A 21,882-nucleotide genomic window follows, 5' to 3' on the forward strand; every position below is an offset into this window, starting at 1 on the left:
CAGAGTTTGGATCTAATTAAAAATTAGCCAGTATGCCTACATAAAAATTAATTAAATCACAATTTAGCTTATTGAATTCTACATTAAGCTATGATAAACAAATTTCTATTTGAATATGATTTCGATTTTTTCACCATAAGAACAAAAAAAAAACAGTTTTTCTTGTGTTTTTAAAATGATAGATAGCTCTTTTCAAAATTCTATAAATAATGAAACTTGTGGTTTGATCCTAATGAAATTCAAATACAGTGCAGGTAGATAGGTTTTAAATACAATTCTTAATTTTCAGATTCTTAAAATCAGCTAAAAGAAGGTAAAAGGAAAAGTTCCCCATGCATGTAGAACCATGCCATGAAAGCACATTTAGGGGATGTGAGGTAGGACCCCACACATTCTCGATCTAGGCCATTTTGGAGGTGATGTGATCAGCTCCATGTTCCGGCCACAAGGTACACATTGATTTGAAGCTGGGTGAGCCCCAGAACCACTTTGTGGGCCCAATGCTGGAAAAATTCCAACCTGGGAATCGAACCTGAATCTCCCACATGGCAGGTCAAGGTAGCCAAAATAAAGGTCTTGATGAATTTTGTGAAATATTTTTTTCTAAGTATTGGGTAGTCCTAAAAATACCATCTTGGTCTTATTGAAGATTAGGCACACACAGATGTACTACTCGTACGTAGAAATTTTGAGCTAAAAATGCAGGCTCGACCAGGACCTGAACCCGGGTCTCTGGCATAGTGTGCCATTGATCTAAACACTGAGCTACCGAGCCGGCCTGGCCTCAACTGATTTTTCGCTTTCGCCGTTTTACCTGCATGGAATCGTCTCTGCCAGTGCTACCGCAATGGGATCTGTTGCCATTGAAACACAGTAGACTTCGACGTTGCCTGCTTCGTCTTGACGATTTCATGCAGGTAAAACAGCGATAGCGAAAAATCAGGTGAGGCCAGGCTGGCTCGGCAGCTCAGTGGTTAGAGCAATGGCACGGTATGCCAGAGACCAGGGTTCGTGTCCTGGTCGAGCCTGCATTTTTCGCTGAAAATTTCTATATCTTGGTCTTGTTTTGAAGCTTTTGCATCTATTTTTAAAATTCATTATCATTGTCCATTTACCTTGCAAAACTGATTTTACACAGATTCTTATCCAAAGGAGTCCCTACCCAATCCGAAGTAAAAGCCCTCAGTTTCCATGGTTCAAAGGACTTCGCTGTAGAGACAACTCATGTGGTGTTGCAACGTTCAACACACATCTATACTTTGTTTAAGAAAAAATCTATACAAAATAGTTACTCATGTGAAATATCGTATTTCCAAGTTGCAGAAATTAATGGTTATTTCCAATTAATTTCGAAGATTCTCTGTCTTCATTCACTAAGGGTACGGCATCATTTCTGCTCCCGACACCATACCCCTAGTGAATAAAGACTGAGAGTCTTCGAAATTTATCGGAAATAACCATAAATTTGTGCATGGAAATATGATATTTCACGTAAGTAATTGTTAGCACTGTTAAGCCTTGTTTCCATGTTAATAAAACATTAAAATGCTGACCAAGGCAAACTCTTATAGTATAAAAAATATACATAAAAACGTAAAGTTTCCAGCCTCTAACAGGTTTTCCTTCAGACGAATATTCACAATAAATTTATTGTTTATACTATAAAAGTTTGCCTTGGTCAGGTTTTTAATGTTTTAAGTAATTCTTAAATCATGTTTACCACATCCATCATGACTATATAAATGATAATGGGTTCTGAAAACAGATGCAAAGAGCAAAGGTCTACTGGTAAATTTTCAATTGGACTCTAAATTCAAGTATCATTAATTTTTAATCCGATATTATGTCTGTACAACCAATCACACAGATATTTCTTTCTTTCAGATAAATCTGTGATGGGCATTATACATATTTACCTGATTTCAAATGGAATGCATTTAATTTACTTACTATATGTAATACCTTAATAATAAATGTGTATACACATGATAATCCTTGTATGTGTGTGTGTTTGTAAACTTAGATCTTCATCCCACACCTATCTTCAATGATTTTGAATCCTAGGACTCATTCTTACCACATGGATAAAAGCACCTGTAAAAATTTCAACTGTGTTCTGTATTTTTTAATTCATCTTACAGTGGATTATTTCCTTGACAAAAGGAATTTGCAGTGATAGAAAGAAATGATACACATAAAGAAAAACAAATATTCTCTGTTCTTCTAAAACTTTTTAATTGCATTAATAGTATCTAAACTATTTCTTAATGGATTATACATTGTTCATTTACTAGTTACTGAATCCACAATCAATATGCCTTCATGGTGTGGTGCAAAGCACAGAGGAGCACTTAATCTCTACCTTTACAATTTATATGGATGACTCTGCACACTTGCATTTAAAATTTTATAATGTTGTTGAAAGTTGCGAAAAACAATTTTGAAAACATAAACAGAACATATATATCTGAATGAGTCTGCTCAAGACACATGTCTTACTGATACAAATAAATGGAGCAGATAGTTCCAGATAAACCTGTACTGTTAATCACCCTATGGTTTAGTAAAAACAAATAATATAAATGAACTTTACATGACAGCATAGCTTTGCACTGTTCAGACGACGGAGACACTGCTGATATTCTGAGTTTGTCCAAAGTATATAGTTCGGCTCAGCAGTTCATGAAAGACTAACATGGGAGAAATTGTGCCCAGTTCATGAAAGGATATCTACATAAAAACCTGCTGGAAAGTTAAGCTGTCTTGCAGCATACGGAACCAGTTTTACAATAATAGAAAATTTCTAACATTTCCCCTATTACATTAAGTGTTTCACATTTGAGTGAAAGAAAAAAATGCTTTTACATATGCTAACTGAAAAGTTATGAGAGTGCCTTGGTTTCACTCAGACTATGTACAAATGGGAGACAGCGAATTGGCAGACTTTGATCTCTTGAAGGGATTGGAAATCTGACAGTCAATTATTTCAAATGGAAATCACTTGGAAATATCTTGACTGTGCATATCTAACTTGCGATAGGTTACAAATGTGGAGAGATTATTTGATTATCCTACAGGATGGTTGTGTGACAGCTGAAACACAAAGCATCCTGTGTTTGGTTTTTTTCTCAGCCAAGGTACACTGCAGAGAAGAATGCTGTCATGCCATTCATTTATCACCTTGATACAATGACTGTTGTAGCTGTGGTTGCAGTTAGGAATTTGATCAGTTTCGGCCATGCAGACAGACTACTAAAAATCTGCCAACTAAATATCTTGGAATCACATATGGCCCTACCAGGAAATATATGTGGGAATAAAATGCTAGTATTTGTGAGAATCATACAACATGTTCAAACTTACAGGTACACAGCCAAGTTTTTAGTGTCTGCTCACAGTGGGTGAAATTACATCACACATTTTTTGTGTGGTAATAGTTACTATGTGATAAATCAATTGAAAAATGCAGGTTCAATGGGCTCCCCGATAGCGCAGTGGTAGTGTCATTGCCTTGTAATCGAGGGGTCCCAGGTTTGATACCCGGTGGAGGCACATAGAGGTTTGGATCCCACTTTAAACTGTAGGTCCAGTCCCAATTAGCCTCAGTGTGCATAAAGTGGACTTAAAACACCAAATGCAGGTTCAACCAGGACTCGAACCTCTCTCTCCAACATCCTATGCCATTGTTCAAAGGCAACTACTGATTTTTCAGTTCCATTGTTTTAGGTTTGAAGGGGATATAAAGGAACTAATAATTCTTTCGTAGTGGGAAACATTTTTGGTATACGTTACACATGTAGCGTTCGTTTACCAAGATTAATTTTACAATGTTGATGTATGAGGGATAGACAAAAAAAAAAAGTTTCCCTATTGTGCCATCTGCAGACAGTTTTATTCTGGAGAAAGAACATGACATGAGCAGTGTAGCATTGCGTTATACAAGGTGTACAACTTTGCTTCCGCCGTTTTCCGACAGGTGGCAACAACAGGAAGTAGCGGTCGAAAGAAGCAGATCGCAGACGTCACGCAGTTAGCTTGGACCTCTGTCAAGATAACCCCATTCAAACATTAGTCGAGTGGTGTGTGCATCGTGAAGTTGTTCGCGATTGAAAATGTCAGTGTACGAGCCAAATTCTCGCCATTTGCAGGAGGTTCTACTTTTTTGTTTCAATATGAAGAAAACTGCGGCTGAGGCTCATCGAATGCTCTCCACTACGTATGGTGAGGACGCTATAAGTGAGAGAACCTGTCGTGAGTGGTTTCAACGCTTCAAGAACGGTGACTTTAACGTCGAAGACCGGCATAGTGGTGGAAGACAGAAAGTTTTCGAAGATGCAGATTTGGAGACATTGCTGAGTGAAGACTCGCGTCAAACTGTTTAGATCAATGGCTCATGAACTGGCTGACCAACACTTCCGATCTTATGAAGAAGTCAAAAAGTGGATCGATTCGTGGATCGCCTCCAAAGATGAACAATTTTTTAGACGCGGCATTCGTACGCTGCCCGAAAGATGGGAGAAAGTAGTGGCCAGCGATGGACAATACTTTGAATAATGCCTAGTTAAGCAATGTTTTTCATTCCAGCGTCATATTTTGGGGGAAAAACGGCGGAAGCAAAGTTGTACACCTTGTATTTATTCATTTTGACGCAAACGCTACAATACAAAAAATGAAGCTTCTCATGGATTGGTACTCGAAGTTATCATTTTGGCCACCAGATGGCACTATTATAACATAGCGCAACCTTTGCTGCCATCTGACGGCTCTCTTGAATACTAGTTTAATCTCGACAGCAGTCATGATAAAATCAAAATCACTCTACACTCACTGCTTCGTACTCGTATGTCCAAGTGCTTCCTTGGCTTCCACCTGACGCAATCCCAGGCGAGCGTTTCGTATCGGCAACCATAAAGCTACACTATTGAATAAGGACATACAACACCATGACAGATACATGAAGGGCTACATTTATCCGTATACGAAAACTTGCATCGGAATATTGTCCTAAGGCGTAATTTAATATTTTTAACAGTTTCTGGTAATGCAATAAGGTATGTACACTCCTCTGTGAACTTAATTGCTATGGAAGTGGTGAAATAACGAATTATCAAAACTTTGAAAGTGCGGACGAATAGTCGTAATTCTGACTGAAATGAATAACGTGATTATTAACTTTATCAAGCACTAAACTTTGAAGGGCATATGCTAACTCATTTCGAGCTATGGTTTGCTCATACGTTCCAGAATTCACAAAAGTTTTCTCCTGAAATATGTAATTTGCACAAAGCATAAAATCGTGCAGGCAAAAGCTTTAAATTCTGCTTAGATACGCTAATTGAAATCAAAGTAGAATATGGTGAGATGCAGTAAAGTAACGTAAAGGCAACGTTAATATTGCTAACTTCTTATAAATTGCAGAATAAATCAACATTCATTCACGAACACCTCCCTAACTTTCCAACCTAAGTGAAGGTAGCACCAGTAACACCTCATGAATTAAAAGAGTGTTGATATATTAATTGTAGACAAACTAAAGTTGGATTAAAGATGATGCATAATGACAATTGGTATTAGAAGAGTTATTAACCATGCAACTTATATATGATTATTGATTTCAAAAATTGAGATTGCTATGAATTTTGTATTTGTGTCGACGTCTAGTCAGCTGGGTTGATGAACGTTACATTGTATGGAAGACGTTAGGTTACAGGTTACATTTTAAAGATTGTGAATTGCAACAAACGATTATAAAACCATTCAACGGTCAATGTTAATTTATTGTATAATGAATCGTCGCACTTTGTTTGTGAATTTGTTGAAATATTTATGCATTGCCACACTATGAATAAAATAGCATGCTGTTAATAGAAAGAACGATTTTGCTCCATAATGTTTTTCAACCTGCTACATATGATTAGTCCGAACACGTGTTTGTTCATGTTCTATCAGTACTAACATAGAATTAAAGAGTTTTTAGTGCATGCAGATTACTAAATCTAATGTAAGTGATAAGAAGGTTCAGCGCAACATAAATAAGTGCTTAAACACGCGTGTGTTATTTGATGAATTGTGTAGGTACGTTAAGTTATTCGTGACATGAACCATGGATTTCAAGAATAAGCGTACATTGAATAATACCATTGTGCATTATCTAGTAAAATTGTGCGGTAATTAAAGTAATTGGTATCCGCACCGAACCCTATTATTATCTTTCCAAATAGGGCTTCTTGCACCTTTCCTGCATGTTGGTGTGTCGCTGAGATCTACAGTGCTTCTAACAGTGCATATACGAACAACTGTGGATGCTTGTACTTGGATTATTTCTGCAAGAACATGTTCCTAACCAGTAACGCTTCCTTCCAAATTAAAGTTGGGAACATTGTTCTATTTGCAACCAAGTAGAGCAATACAGCAGAAAGAGGAATCGTTACACTATTTTCCCACATAGTCCCCAGCGAGATTCAGGCACTTGTCATACAGCTTCACAAGTTTCAAGAACCCTGTTCGTAAAACTGTGAGACCTATTTACGGATGAAGTTACGTATGACAGCTTCCACTTCTGTTGTAATTAGTATATGGGCCAAGTGGGCAAAATCAAGAATTCGGTATAATTTGGGGTACAAATTTTCCTTTATACCACAGTTACATGGTTATGAATGGATGCCAAAAAACCATGCTTGCCATCTCAAAGTGGTAGCTAATAGAAATGGCCCAAATCCAAGATGGCGGATGTTGACATTTAAAAAAATGACTATATCTCTGAAACCAACTGCCCGATCTCAATGAACTTTTTTTTTAAAATGAAAGCTTAATATATATTCTATATTTAATGTTATCTTACGTTTTTCGATAGGAGCAACCGTTAAGTAGTTAATCACGGATCAGTAAAAAAAAAATTGTATCTTTTACTATTACTTTTATAGTTATCATTAATTTATTAATAATCTAGGCATTTGAGACGAAAATGTTCCAAACAATTAATTAAATAGGACTAAGGACACATGCTGCTAGAAGAATTTGATGCACACACTACATAATTCATTTGTTTTACATGAATTCTAAGGTGAAAACCAACAAGTGCAATATGTCAAATTAAAGATAAGCGTTTACCAGGTGTAGAAGTATGAAACCGGAATTGGCCGATAAATGGTGCTAGCCGGCAGTGGAGGGTGCGGAAGATCGCGTAAGCAGCGCCAGCTGCTGCCCGCCACTCCCGAGGACGTTATATCAGAACACAGTAACCCGAGTGCCAGACAGAGGAAGGTGTTGCACACCCGGAACATATCGAGTTTTGTGCCTACGAACTACGATTTGCGGACAGCATTGGTGTTCTGTTATCATTTGAAGAAAACTGCCGCAGAATCGCATCGAATGCTCGTCGAAGCTTACGGCGAATTGCTCTCGGGAAAACACAGTGTTTCGAGTGGTTCAAGAAATTCAAAAGTGGCGATTTTGACTTGCAAAACGAGGAACATGGGAAACCTCCGAAAAAGTTCGAAGACAACGAATTGCAAGCCTTATTGGATGAAGATGATACCCAAACGCAGCAGGAGTTCGCGGAACAATTGAATGTGGCGCAGAAAGCCGTTTCTCTTCGGTTGAAAGCTATGGGAAAGGTGCAGAAAGCGGGCAAATGGATTCCGCATGAACTGAATGAAAGACAGCAAGGATCCTGCAAGACCACTTGTCAAATGCAGCTCGCCAGATACAAAAGTAAGTCGTTTCTCCATCGCATAGTGACCGGCGATGAGAAATGGATATATTTGGAGAATCCTAAGCGTCGTAAATCGTGGGTGAATGCAGGCGAACCATCGACATCCACTGCAAGACCAAATCGCTTTGGAAAAAAGACACTGCTCTGTGTTTGGTGGGATCAGCGGGGCGTCATCTATTATGAGCTGCTAAAACCAGGTGAAACCGTTAACGCAGATCGCTACCAACAGCAAATGATCAATTTACATCGAGCATTACGTGACAAACGGCTGGAATATGAATCAAGGCAACACAAGGTCATCCTGCTCCATGACAACGCCTCACCACACACAGCAAAACGGGTCCAGGAAACGATCGAGGCGTTCAAATGGGAGATACTAGGGCATGCGGCGTATTCTCCCGACTTGGCTCCTTCAGATTATCATCTATTTGCCTCACTGGGACACGCTCTTGCAGAACAGCGCTTCAATTCGTATGAAGATGTACGAACATGGGTAGCGGACTGGTTCGCTTCAAAAGAAGAACGTTTTTTTTTTGGCGTGGCATTCATAACCTGCCGGAAAGGTGGGAGAAATGTGTAACTAGCAATGGAGCTTACTTTGAATAAAATATTGTTTCTCAGTTGCAAACACCAGCCGTTTACTTCTTGCAAACAAATTTAAGTTTCATACTTCTACACCTGGTACGCTACAATGTTTGTTTGGAACATTTTCTTCTCAGATGCCTAGATTATTAATAAATTAATGAAAAATGTAAAATTAATAGTAAAAGATACGAATTATTTTTACTAATCCGTAATTAACTACTTAACGATTGCTCCTATCGAAAAACGAAATATAACATTAAATATAGAATATATGTTAAGCTTTCATTTAAAAAAAGTTTGTAGAGATCGGACAGTTGGTTTCAGAGATATAGTCACTTTTTCAAATGCCAACATCCGTCATCTTGGATTGATCGCCATTTCTATTAGCTACCACTTTGAGATGGCAAGCATGGTTTTTTGGCATCCATTCATAACCATGTAACTGTGGTATAAAGGAAAATTAGTACCCACAAATTATACCAACATCTTGGCTGGCCCATAGACTAAGTAGTGAAACACTTTCCTCTCAGTGTCTTCTTGAGAACAGGGAAAAAATGGCAATGACTGGGTGCAAGGTCAGGACTGTAGGGTGGGTGGTTCAGGTGCTCCCATCTAATAGTGCCCAGAAGGTAAACCACTGCTGCCGCCATGTGGTTGTCATGTTGTCTTCCAAGAAGAGGATGCTTCATGTCAGAAGGTGTGTTACGGATTTCCATCCCGGAAGTACCACATGTCCGTTCATAGCAAACAGCAGTTCATACTTCATCCATTATTCACGATTGCAACACACTTCTATTCTCCATGTCAGCCGATAATACATTTCTCAAGACTTCCTGTCATTAACAGAGCAGTATGCTGAAATCCTCTGCAAGGAAAAGGTCATGCATGCATAGGGCAACAAAAGAAGGATGATGCCCGAATAACCATGGCATATTACCAAATCAAAATCTCAATAGTTTCTGGAAATACAGGCATATTTACAACTTACAATATAATACATATTTTTGGTTGAACAATTTGTCACATTATGAGCATCTACATGGCTTTACATTGGTATGAACCTTTGCATGTTTGTGAAAAAGTTGAGTTGTGTTTATGAGTAAAACCGTTGTTACAAACTGAACAACTAAATGCTTCTCTCTCGTGTCAATTCTCATATGCTTATCGATTGATTTAGTTTATTTAATTTATTTGACTTCACTTTTCTGGCAAAATTGGATAATTGTGAAGATGAGGATGAGTGGTCAAAAGATGAAAGAGACAAATAAACTATTACAAACACAATGAACAACACAAAACACAAGTCCCACAGAGGATTACGCTGCCTATGTGCTCAAAGATGACCGACTCTTTTTCCAGAAGCCTCTGTTGTAAATTGAACAACATTTCTTTGGTGTCAATTTTTACGTGCGCATGAAGAATCCTCTTTCAATTAAACCTTTGTTCCAAATTGAACAATGAAAAGGCTTTACATGTTGTGAATTCTTATGTGCTCATTAAGATCCTGCTTTCGACAGAAGCATTTGTTGCAAATTGAACAATCAAAAGGCTTTTCTTGGGTGTGAATTCTCAGATGCTGATAAAGATTCCTCTTTCGACTAAAGCCCTTGTTGCAAATTGTACAATCAAAAGGCTTTTCCATGGTGTGAATTTTCATATGCTCCTGAAGATGTCCCCTTTGCCTGAAGCTTTTGTTGCAAATTGAACAACCAAAAGGCTTTACATTGTTGTGAATTCTAATGTGCTCATTAAGTTCCTTCTTTCGACTGAAACCTTTGTTGCAAATTGAACAATCAAAAGGCTTTTCCTTGGTGTGAATTCTCATATGCTCCTGAAGATGTTCCTTTTGCCTGAAGCTATTGTTGCAAATTGAACAATCAAAAGGCTTCTCTTTTGTGTGAATTCTCATATGTACATTAAGATTTCCTTTTTGAGAGAAACCTTTGCTGCAAATTGAACATTTAAAAGGGATCTCCTTGTTGTGAACTCTTGTGTGAATTATGAGCAGTGCTCTACTTTGGAAATATTTCTTGCAAAAGGAACATAGATATTTCTTCTTGCTGTTATTACCCCTGGAATTGTGAATATTCTCTGTTTCACTCTCAGAAGATTTGGGTAAAGTGACAGGCTCCAGTATTTCCTGTTCATTGACACATTCTGATTTAATATTTGGCTGTCCTTGTACACTTGCTTCTTGGAATTTGTCAGATGAGAATGGCAAGTGTCCATCAGATCCTGAGATATCTTTCACCTCTAAAATCATTTCCATGTTATTTTTGTTGTGGTGCCTGTAAAATGAGAAAAAAATGGATTGAAATAAGAATTATTTCATAACTATTATAACTTTACCATGTTAAAACAGGAATTTACACAGGAAAAGTTTCAGAATATAGATAAAAATAAGGATTCAAGAATATTATTGGAAGAATGTGTATCAGCTTGTACACTTCTGTTCACAAAAAGTGGCACACTCGTTTGAGTTGAAGTCCAGCTTCGTGGCCAGAAGTACAGCCGAAGTAAGTGTTTGGAAAGCAGCAGCATTGCTTACTATCCATCAATTTAACCATATGGAGGGAATTTTGGTTATATAATGTTGACTTATTTTTAATAGCCTGGATGACTGATGGGGGGAGGGGGTTTACCTCCTATCATATGCCCCCACTGTCTGTGACAAACTCTTCTTCCTTTAGGATTTCTAATATTTTTCCCATCGCATATTGAGTGCCAACTTTGCGATTCTGTTTGCCAAAGTGTATGGGGAAGGAGTTCATTTATTCCTCAAGCCTTCTCCTGAACCAGGATAACACTATTTCCGAAAGATTTTTTAAAATCATTTTCAGGAATTGCAACAGCAGTATTTCTGTCTCGCTTATTCTTATTGCGTTTTTCCTTTTCTTTATTTAGTGTTGCTTTTCTTCCATTTTTGGTTACTTGTGACGATGAAGAGAGACTGAAAAAGAACACCCATGCTAAGGCCTAATTGGAACCCGGGGCCATCGCATTCTAACGAATTGTGATAACTACTTCGTCACGAACATCAAAAACGCTTTTCTTTTTAAAAATAAATTTCAGGAATATTTCACATTTACATTACTCTGATTCTAGACGTGGAAATTCCAGCTAATTAATATTTATGCTGCAATCTTTTCATTAGCTCTTTTCTTTGAGTCTGATATAACCAAAATTCCCTCCATATGGTTAAATTGATGGATAGTAAGCAATGCTGCTGCTTTCCAAACACTTACTTCGGCTGTACTTCAGGCCACGAAGCTGGACTTCAACTCAAACGAGAGTTCCACTTTTTGTGAACAGTAGTGTACCTTGATGCAATATACATACCATTTTCATGAACTTATAAATGGACATAACTTAATTATTACATTCTTTTAGTTTTCCTTACATTCATCTCTTTTATTGTAAGTGGTATTAGGTTCAATTCATGTTAGCTAGATGTTGGTACTCTTTAAATTAGAAAGAAGGGCAAAACAGCTCTTCAGACTGGGATAAATATGTGAGTGGTTCAGAGCACTAGTGGTGTAACTCCACTGAAGAACTGAAGACAGTTTTGAGGAAAAGCCTATTCATCAATGCCAATGTATCGATATCGGCTGATACCAGTGGTATCAGTATCAGAAAGAATCGGTTGGAATTCATCTACCGATACCAGCCGATACTTTTCCAGCATTTTGGTCTTCCACGGGGTCTGCAAAATACCACACAACACTTTCGTGGAGTCTAATTATCCTGAAAATTATGCAAAATTCAAACTTTCTTTCTATTTTGCACTAATTTAGACCGCAAAACTATATTTTGTGAATACATGATATATATTTTAATACTATGATGCTATTCTTGAATATTCTAAAGCAAATTTCTTGGTAAATTGATACATATAGTTCGAGAAGAATATTTACACATAAATATTGATCAATATTTTGAACAAATTTTAATTATTGCAATTCTCAAGTATCGGTATCTGCATCGGTGGGAATCGGTAAGAGTATCGGTTCAAAGTGGTATCGACTCAGTCCTAATTTTTATTAATATACATAGGATAGTTGTTTCTCAAATCAATTAACCTTTAGGAACCTGATCGTCTGGATCGAGACACTCTCATGTAACCCTCGGGGGCCCAATCATCTCGAGCGAGACACACTGACAAGGTTGTAGTTTTTACCTTATAACTTCGCTATTTTTGGCTATAATTTTGATTTTTTTTTTTCATATTGTTGTTAACACATGTATTTAACAGAAATGATTATTGCACGTTTTTTGCTTTTCATGAAAATGGCAGGGAAAAGGCAACTTCTTTTTTGAGTCTTTTTTTCAAGGGAAAAATTTTGCCGACAAAGGAAGGCCGGCTTTGTTGTTCTAAAGCAATTCGTTTCCCTCACCCCTGGAAACTGCATTGGAAGGAAGTTTGTATATCGGTACTCGAGGTCAAAAGGAATGTTGACCTTTTCATGTCCTTTTTTCGGGGGAGGGAGAGGGCTATTTTTTTTAAAAAATATATATTTCTTGGAGGATTCCCCCTTCTCCCCTCCATATATACGCCGAATGTGCATAAATTTTATATCGTCTGAGTCTGTGATTCATTCTGCGTACAACGGTATATCATTCATCTCTCTAGGCAATTAGTTTCTGAGCTACAGTAATTTCAAGGTACCCCTGAATTTTAAAGCTTGAATCAGTGGCATGCTGACCATTCCTTTTGGGGGTACAACTCGCATTCCATTGGTGATATGATAATAATGCAAATATATTTGTGTTCCTTACATGTCAGCAATAATTTCCATGTGCATGTTGACACTGTCATGTACTTTTTTCTTGGGGGAGAGGGGGAAAATCCCCATTTTTTTCAGAAATTTTGAAATTTTGAGTGTTCTCAACTCCCCCAACCACATATACACCAAATTTGCATAATTTTATGTAGTCTGAATCTCCGGTTCATTCCGCGTACAACAGTATATCACTCATCTCTCTAGGGCAATTAGCCTCTGATCTACACTCATTTAATTAAAACTCTGCATTTTGCTCAAAATCGGCTCGGGCACAAGGGGGTTACATGTGAAAATGGCTTTGGGCTCCAAAAGATTAACACATGTTAAAATAGTACATATCATGCAGAAAATAGTAAATAAAATATAATAAAAGTAAAATGTTGTAGTTACTTAGTTTGTGCACTGAATACTTTTACTACTATTACTATAGTAGATTGCCTGAATACAGGTTCATCATTTTCCTATTCATTACCCCTTAAACGCATAGTGTTACCGGTAACACTCAATATTCGCACACTTTCGTGGTAGAGGCTTATCTATATTGAGTGTGTAGACAGACCTAGTGCCACAAGTCACTCTAGGAAGCATAGAGCTTGCACATTTGAGACCATTTGTTTCGGTCCCCGTAATGGCATTGTTGCGAGAGGATGTATTTTGTTTTGACCTTCGATTTTTTTATTCAATATGTCATACACTGGAAAGTAAATATAGTGTTTTTATCTTATTGTCTTTCATTATGCAGTTCTGAATGTTTTCAGCATTTTGTAAACACATGTAATTAAAAACTTATGAAGTTTTCTGTTCAAGAATTTTCATCACTTGCTCGATTTTTGCTCATAACGGTGGCGTTACCATATGGTAATGCTATGCAGATACAGTAGCTACAGGCCTTTTCAACAATTACTTTAGTTATTCTTTTATTATTGTATGTAAAGCAAGAAATTTAAGTTGTAAAGGCTTTTCTTGTCATTTGCATGGTTTATTTATTTCTATTGCTTACAATTTATATTTTATTTTAATAATAATATAAATAATAATAATAAATATAATAAAATAATAGTAATAACAGATGACCACTTCATGGAACATTTTGTGCCTGTTCCGTAGCTCAGCCTTGTAGTCTGTGATCTCGTGTTATGGAAAACATTCGTTCAAGCTATTTATTACAGGTAAACATATAAGATTTGGTTACAAAGCCTGCCTGGTGCTTGAAAACCTTCCATGGATACCTCTTTTGTTTTGATATCTATCAACACAAGAGTATAAGACGATTCAATTGACATTGAAAACAAATTTAGAAAGACTGCAGCTCCTCTCATCCATATGCTACATGAATTTTCCGAGACAAGAATTCTCCCAGCTTGAATTTGGATGGATATCGCTTCAAACTATATGACATCATCTCGTGTTGCACCTAAGAGAGCTTGGCGGCCCATTACAACACAAAGGAAGATTTTGAAAGATGTGTGGTATGCTGGTGGTCCACCAGTAGTGTTCGTATTGTTCATATATATCAAATATGTGGTTGGACTTCACGTTCCATGTTTCTATGACAAGGGTCTCCCCGATGGCGTAGTGGTAACGTCATCGCCTTGTAATGAAGGGATCCTGGGTTTGATACACGGTGGAGGTACATGACACATTGGTTTCGATCTAACTTTAAATTGTAAGTCCAGTCCCAATTAGCTATTCTGTTTTTAAGTGGCCTTAAAAACTTCAATTCAACTCAAAACTTCAATTCAACTCAATACAAAGTTTCTATGACAAGTGAATATTCAAGAATGATAAACAATATGTGAATATAGAGTAATCACTATGTACTAAATAGATACCTGAGCACCTTTAGCTCAGAAAATGTGAGATTAATGTACAATCGATCTATAATACTTGTATTATTTTAAAAAATAATCAAATTTTGAAAGTAATTTTAAGGTTAATTCAAAAATTTCCAAGTTTTCAATAATAAATCAATTTGTAGTAGAGGTGAACGCATAGCATTACCATATGGTAACGGGGCATAATTCGAAAAGGGAGAATGAAAATTTTCAAAAAATGATTCAAAATCACTTATTAGTACACAACAAAGATATTAGACTAAAAACAAGAAAAAATTGACAAAAAATAATTCATGCGTTTAAGGGTTATTCTGATCTTGGGAACTTGAGAGATGATTTTTTTCTTGTATCTATGCTTTGCTTGCATTGTAGAATTATTTCTCTTGTAGTCTATGGTTGTTTGTAAATAAATTAGTTTGTGTTACATAGCACAAGGGAATCTCACAGAAAATTGATAAAAATTTAGATGATTTAATTTCAAAATTGTTTTTAGATCACCAATAAGTTTGGAATATACATTTAATTAGAAAATATGTTCCAGATGTGGAAACCACAGGAATATATAAGTTGTTCACATTCAAAAAATTATGTGGGATAAACACCAAGAAATATGGAAATAAAATGGCATGAACAAGATTTGAATATTATAAATTTAAACTCAAGAATGTCAGGTCACATCATCGAGAAGCATATGATTAAAAAGAGAAGGGTTTTAAAATGAGTGACGAGGATACACAGATTTGAATGTCTGGGAATCATTGTTAAGCATACTGGAAGAAATTAAATAATGAGAATGGTAATGTGACCCACTATGGAGCTCTCTTTTTAACATCTTCAAAATTTAATGTAACGGAAGACATCAAGAATCTCTGTAAAATAGGTGATTTTGAATTGTCTGATAATATTTTGATACTTAGGATTGTAATTTCAAAATGTGATAAAAATCCTCATAATATAATATTAAAACAGATTGCATATTTCACAGTTGAGTTGCTATGTTACAACCATGTAATCATTGTACAAGTGATTCTTTTTTGTTAATCATTGTTGTAACTATGTCTTTAAACAAAATAAAAATAAATGTCTGATGAAGTGAGCTTGTGTTCCCCTGAAATATCACAACAATAACTGTGTTTTCCTGCTAGTAACAACCATAGACTACAAGAGAAATAATTCTTAAGACATGAGTAGATGAATGTGTGGATACATCTTGAAGAATGCATGGTACCGATAGAGCAATCAGTTTTGTTCACTATGCCTGCCTGATCGACAATCTGGGTTTTCATCCTTGACCTGCCTAGCAAGTCAGCAAGTAAGAACTGTCTGCCTGGGTTTTAAAGATCCAAGCACAGAAAGCCCACAGGTAACTGTCAGGCCTTGCAAGCTTCCAAGATTATTGACAGCTTACTCCCTTTCCGGCTATGCACAGTCTCCAGATACATGATTCATGCAGTCACTGTTGCTAACTTTAAGATTCTTAACTATTCAAGGACGACTTGAAATTATGATCACTTACAATCAATTTGAAGTTGCAGAGATTTCTTTCAAGGTAGAAAACGTTCATATTACTGACACCTGTAATGAAGTACAAAGCAAGGTGTGCTAAAAGTGCCATCATAAATACATATTTTGGACCATTTTGTGGCTTGTTGTTGTTCTGCATTGAACTACGAGGGTCATCCAGAAAAAAAGGAACATTTTGGTGTAAAACACATAATGTAAGCAAAACTTTTATGGTACAGAAACTACAGGGTGAGTCAAAAGTCCATGACCACCACTTATAAAATGAAAAAGAGTGTAGATTGCAGCAATTGGTCATGGTAGTAATATGTTAGGTCTAGGGAGGAAACTTTTTGGTGCATGTCATGACAACATCTGCCATCTTGGATCCAACTTCATTTCTTTAAATGGGAAGGGGGCATGTGGAGTATGGTTTTGGGCTATAATTTCACCAGGAATTCAGTGGTGAAGTCAGATTTATGAAAACTTTAATGATAAGGAAGTTATGGGCATATGAAAGTGATAATTACGTATCATTTGCAGGTGCTAAACCATGTCATTGACCAAGATCGAACGAATCCAAATCATCAAGATCGGGGAGGGAAGTAGTGCCCATGCAGTAGCTTATGATTTCAACGAACGGAACCCTCAATGGAACCCAGTGTTGCATGTTACAGTGTTGTATGTTACAGTGTTGTATGTTGTAATTTCTGACCAGGTTCGAAGAGAGTACAGTCCAGGACAGGAGACGATCTGATAGGCAGAGAACTGCCACTGACGAAGGAACAGCTATGGCAGTGCTAGCATCGTTTGCAAAGTCTCCTCAGCGCAGCACACATCAAATGTCTATACAATAATCTGGCTTCAAATGTGAAAATTGAAAAAAAGAAGACAAAACTTTGCACCTCCCACCTCCCTGTTGAGACATGGGACAGGAACAAATTCTTTTGCAACCACATGTCTACATTATAATTCAATATTTATTTTGTTCCTAATGCCTTTGCCATCCGAAGAAAAAATGAAAAAGAAACGAAGTGCATGAGTTATTTTTGACAAGGGTTGGCAACATGCACAATATATATATATTTTTTTAAAAAAAATACAGGAACTTCAAATATACATACATGAAATTGGAAGTAAAAATAAAAACTTACCAAAGGCTGAAACTCAACATGCACCATCTCTCCCCTGTATGTTGTCCTTATAAGTTGTGGTGCACCCGGTAGCAGTTTCCTAGATGCATATTTTTGTTGCACCGAGGGCACTAGTAGTAGGCTTTCTTCTCCACTTTAGTATATGTAGCATACCAGACAGCTCCTCTGCACTGTGTTCTTATTACCCATGTGTGGCCTTGAAGGACCAGGTAAGCTGAGTGAGGGTGAGGGCCTTGCGGGCCCATGTGAAGTTGCCTGCCCTGTGTCTGCAAAATCCACAATCAGAGACCAGCGAAAGGTGTAATGGTCCATCTGATACTGTGATTTTAGCAGCAAGAATGCATTCACGATGCTTTGGTCTAATAGATAGACCAAGAGTTTGTTTAGTGGGGTCGGAACACTGGAAAATATTTCACTTCCGGCAGAGATTGTGCCCTTTGAGGGGTAAATACTACATTAATTCCCGAACCTAAAATTCCCCAGACCCCAAGTTTTTAAACCCTTGTTTATCTGTAATGGCATCTTCAAAATGGCAGTCATGACCAATATTCTATTCCTGTTCATTGCAGTTACTTATCATTCATGACATCTTATTTCCACCTAATTTGCAGTTTATAACTGTACTATGATATTAAGAAATTAAAAAGACCCACTTTATCAAATATTATTAGATATGGCAGCCAACATGGCCGTGGAAAGTCGAAAAAAATAACCCCTTCAGTTATGTGATCATGTATGAGATCCTGAAGGTTCCTGAACTCAACGGTGGCATCAAAAGTAGTGTCAAACTAGGCCCACAAAAAAAATATTAGTTCATTTGTTTTATAGATACAGGGTGTGTCAAAAGTCTAACACCATAGGACAAACTGTGTTATTAGAGTGCGCGTCAAATCTCCTGCATATGGCCTTGAAACGTTGAACAGCACCAGTGAATCACAGACGTGCGGCGTTGCCTAGTTCCGTGCTCTCCGTGACAAGGCGTTTTGCTCAAACACGCTGTCTCGTTTACATGTAAGACATGGCACCGCTGCAGTGCGCTGCTATTGGCTATCGCCATATGCAGGAGATTTGATGCGCACTCTAGTGCAGATGGCGAAAAATAGAAAGAGGGGAAAGTTGTTGGAAATATAAGGTTTTAAATATAAAGTGCTTGAATTTTCAACGTAACATTCATTGTTGAGGCTGTACGCTGGTACGAGTATCAATGAGAACTGATATTGCCTGCTTGCCACATACTTCGTCCTTAAAGAGGGCATTTACATTATCGCAACACCATAATGTACTTGGTAAATTGAGAATGATGGCACAAAATTAAAGGCGAAGTAAGAAATGCATATGTGTGTGTGTGTGCAGAAACACACGCACACACACATGCACACACACATATACACATAAGCACACAACTACAAAACCTGTAATTGTGGCGAATATTTTCTGAAATAGAGGTTGTTCATTGTTAAAATGACTCCACTTTCTTCTGAAACTGTTTCATCCTCCGCAGCCCCAATTCTGGTAGCTTAACTTTCTCAAAATTCTCCGTTTGTCATGCATTTTCTTCGGAAGCCAGCGAATTCTTCCCTTCCTGACTATGGAAACGGATACGCTCGCCCACTATTTCTTGTTATCTTCTAGAACAAGCTCTATCACATCACACAGCAGTTCCCACACTCCGGGGACTGAATGTCTCTGCTTCCCTCGGAAGATGAGAGCTTGTTAATGGTGATGAATCGCCCAAGAATGGACATCGACTTTTGATTTTATTTTAAAGTCCAGTTTATGCACAGCTATGAAATGCAGGTTAAGTTAGATGTGAGCCACTATATGCCTCCACCACACAAAAAAGTTGGGATTTCGTAATTACAAGGTGACGACATTACAAGAATGCCATCAGGTAGGTCTGGACATCAGCTCTTCTACATACATGGCTTCTGGTGTCATGATTCTGAGATACCTGCACAAAGTATAACACGAAGGTAAATCACCACAATTTATTTTACTGTTATCCAAACAATCAACTGCCAGCAAGTCATCGACTTGATGTAGTGCCATCCAAATTCTGGACGAAGTAGGTACAGATATGCTGTTTGTGCCACCAGAGGTTAAGGTGTCCAGTTGTCCGAAAATGAGACTAAAGATTGGATATGGACATCGACGCCCTCCATGCATGCCACTGGCCCTTTGGCTGTGTGCCAGAGGCATCTGGAAAAGCAGCATGATGACAGAAGATAGCAACCTGTAACACACAAATCATTACATTTCTTAATATTCTTGTTCAGCTGGTTTTGGTCCACTGCTTCCTTCCTTTCGATGAACAATACAAGATGTCTTTCCATTTAAGAAAATATTAGCCACAATTACAGGTTTTGTAGTTGTGTGTATGTGTGCGCACGTGCGCGTGTGTGTGTGCACATGCATTTCTTACTTCCACTTCAATTTTGCGCCATCATTCTCAATTTACCAAGTACATTACGGTGTTGCGATAACATAAATGTCCCCTTTAAGGACGAAGCATGTGGCAAGAAGGCAATGTCAGTTCTCATTGATGTTCGTACCAGCGTACAGCCTCAGCGATACATATTACGTTGAAAATTCAAGCACTTTATACTTAAAGCCTCATATTTCCAACAACATTCCCCTCTTTCTATTTTTCACCATCTGTACTAATAACGCAGTTTGTCCTATGGTGTCAGACTTTTGAAACACCCTGTATCTATAAAACAAATGAACTAATTGTGGGCCTAGTCTGACACTACTTTTGATGCCCCCGTTAGAGGCCAGCATAGTCTGCCTTTTACCTACCCACTGCCCGCTTGCACGCGATAACAGGTTTACCTGCTCGCCTGCCCACGGCAACGAGTCAACTTGCGTCTCTACCCGGGTTCTTGGTCTTCAAGGCGCTCTGCGCTTACAAGGTACCCGGGCATTCAACAAGACCCGGGCGCCTGCAAAACCTGCTGGAAGGAAACAGCCCTCCGGCAGCGTGTCGCTCCAGGTGTTTCATCACCACGTGGACGGCTGCAGCCAGTGTTGCCTACTTACGTAGCTACTAAATCGTACGAAGTCTAAGGAGGAGCTTCTTCTCCAAGGAGAATTTATATACTTAGCGATTTCAGTTCAGCGTAAGCAGTTTTTATCTTATTGCCAGGAAATGCACGCAATATTACAGCTTCATTTATCTAAATGAATGATCGAGCAAACAAAAATCTCCTCACTGAAAACTAATTGTTTTTCATTGCATGGTGCCTTAACCAGGCACGCAGTGGCGCAACCAGAGGGGGCAGGGTGCATTGCTCACAACCTTGGACGGAAATTGTCTAGCGGAGGGGTCAGGGTGGGGGTCAAACATTAAAGTACAAGTCTCATCAAGTTCAATGCCGTAGCAAAGGGGTAGGGGGAGTCGGCCCTGAGCGCCGAACGATCTAAGTGAGAAAAGTTTTAAAACAGAGAATGCTATGGCGGCCCGTGATATTATTTGCTATTAATGTTGGTTTGTTACGAGTTGGATGAATTAATTATGTAATACGTCGCTCCATGTGAAAAGAAAATATTGTAGATGGAAATTTTACATGCCATATGCATGTACATTCGGAATAGCACTTTCTTTCTTTCAAAAATAGTTTGTGTGCTTGTTTTCCATTATTAGCTAATGTGAAATTGACGTGTTGAAAAAAAATATTTCTAATCCTCTGTTTCAACACAAATGCGTGAGAACCGACTTCTACCCCCTTTTTGCGTGATTTATGAGGATAATAATGCCTTTCATGCTACTTTATTACTATTATTGTGATTGTTGTTGTTGTTACGTTTATCCAAGTACTTGCCCCCCCCCAACGAGGGTAACGGCAATGCCCCTGGCTGGCTACGGCCCTGGTGTTCGCAGTAGAACAGTGTGTTGTTTGACTCGCGACCTCAGCGTCGAACGTGACATGTTTCAGTCCTGCCCTATATCACTATATATACGTATGTTGGTTATTTACGACATATACTTATGGATCCTGTGCCACGGAAAACCTATTTCAATGTGTGTGTGTGGGGGGGAGCAACATTCGTAAATCTCATTTCATTGCTGATGTGGCTTACGAAGCTTTGAGTTCCCTTTTTTAAGTAGTGAAAATCTATTGCAGTTGGCAACACTGCAGAACGGTGTGGGCCCGATGGAGTTCCTACTCGAAGCAACTACGTCATGCAGAGGGAGGGGCCTGCAGTTGATGGAAAGAACGAACTGAGACCTACTAGGTATCGTAAGACTGCGGGTACCCGGCGGGTCTACAATGCCTGCCAGGAACGATCTGGACAGGTGGGCATACAAGCTG

The 21,882-nt window shown here is 38.1% G+C and overlaps 1 protein-coding gene across 4 annotated transcripts in view; it reads right to left on the bottom strand.

Annotated features, from left to right (window-relative positions):
• The window catches only part of LOC146000495 (uncharacterized), a 337,315-nt gene that overhangs the window by 274,516 nt on the left and 40,917 nt on the right, over window positions 1–21,882 (bottom strand). The window contains exon 4 of one of the 4 annotated variants that reach the window (XM_083138220.1): window positions 9,731–10,587. The exons of the other annotated variants lie outside the window; for them this stretch is intronic. Within the exon in view, the coding sequence (XP_082994346.1) occupies window positions 9,768–10,587 (820 nt within the window). The 3' untranslated portion in view covers window positions 9,731–9,767. Of the gene's footprint in view, window positions 1–9,730; window positions 10,588–21,882 lie in introns of those variants that run through there. 4 annotated transcript variants of the gene reach the window in all.

Source organism: Lepisma saccharinum, chromosome 16 (genome assembly GCF_977018435.1).
Source record: "Lepisma saccharinum chromosome 16, izLepSacc3.1, whole genome shotgun sequence".
Classification (NCBI taxonomy): Eukaryota; Metazoa; Arthropoda; class Insecta; order Zygentoma; family Lepismatidae; genus Lepisma; species Lepisma saccharinum.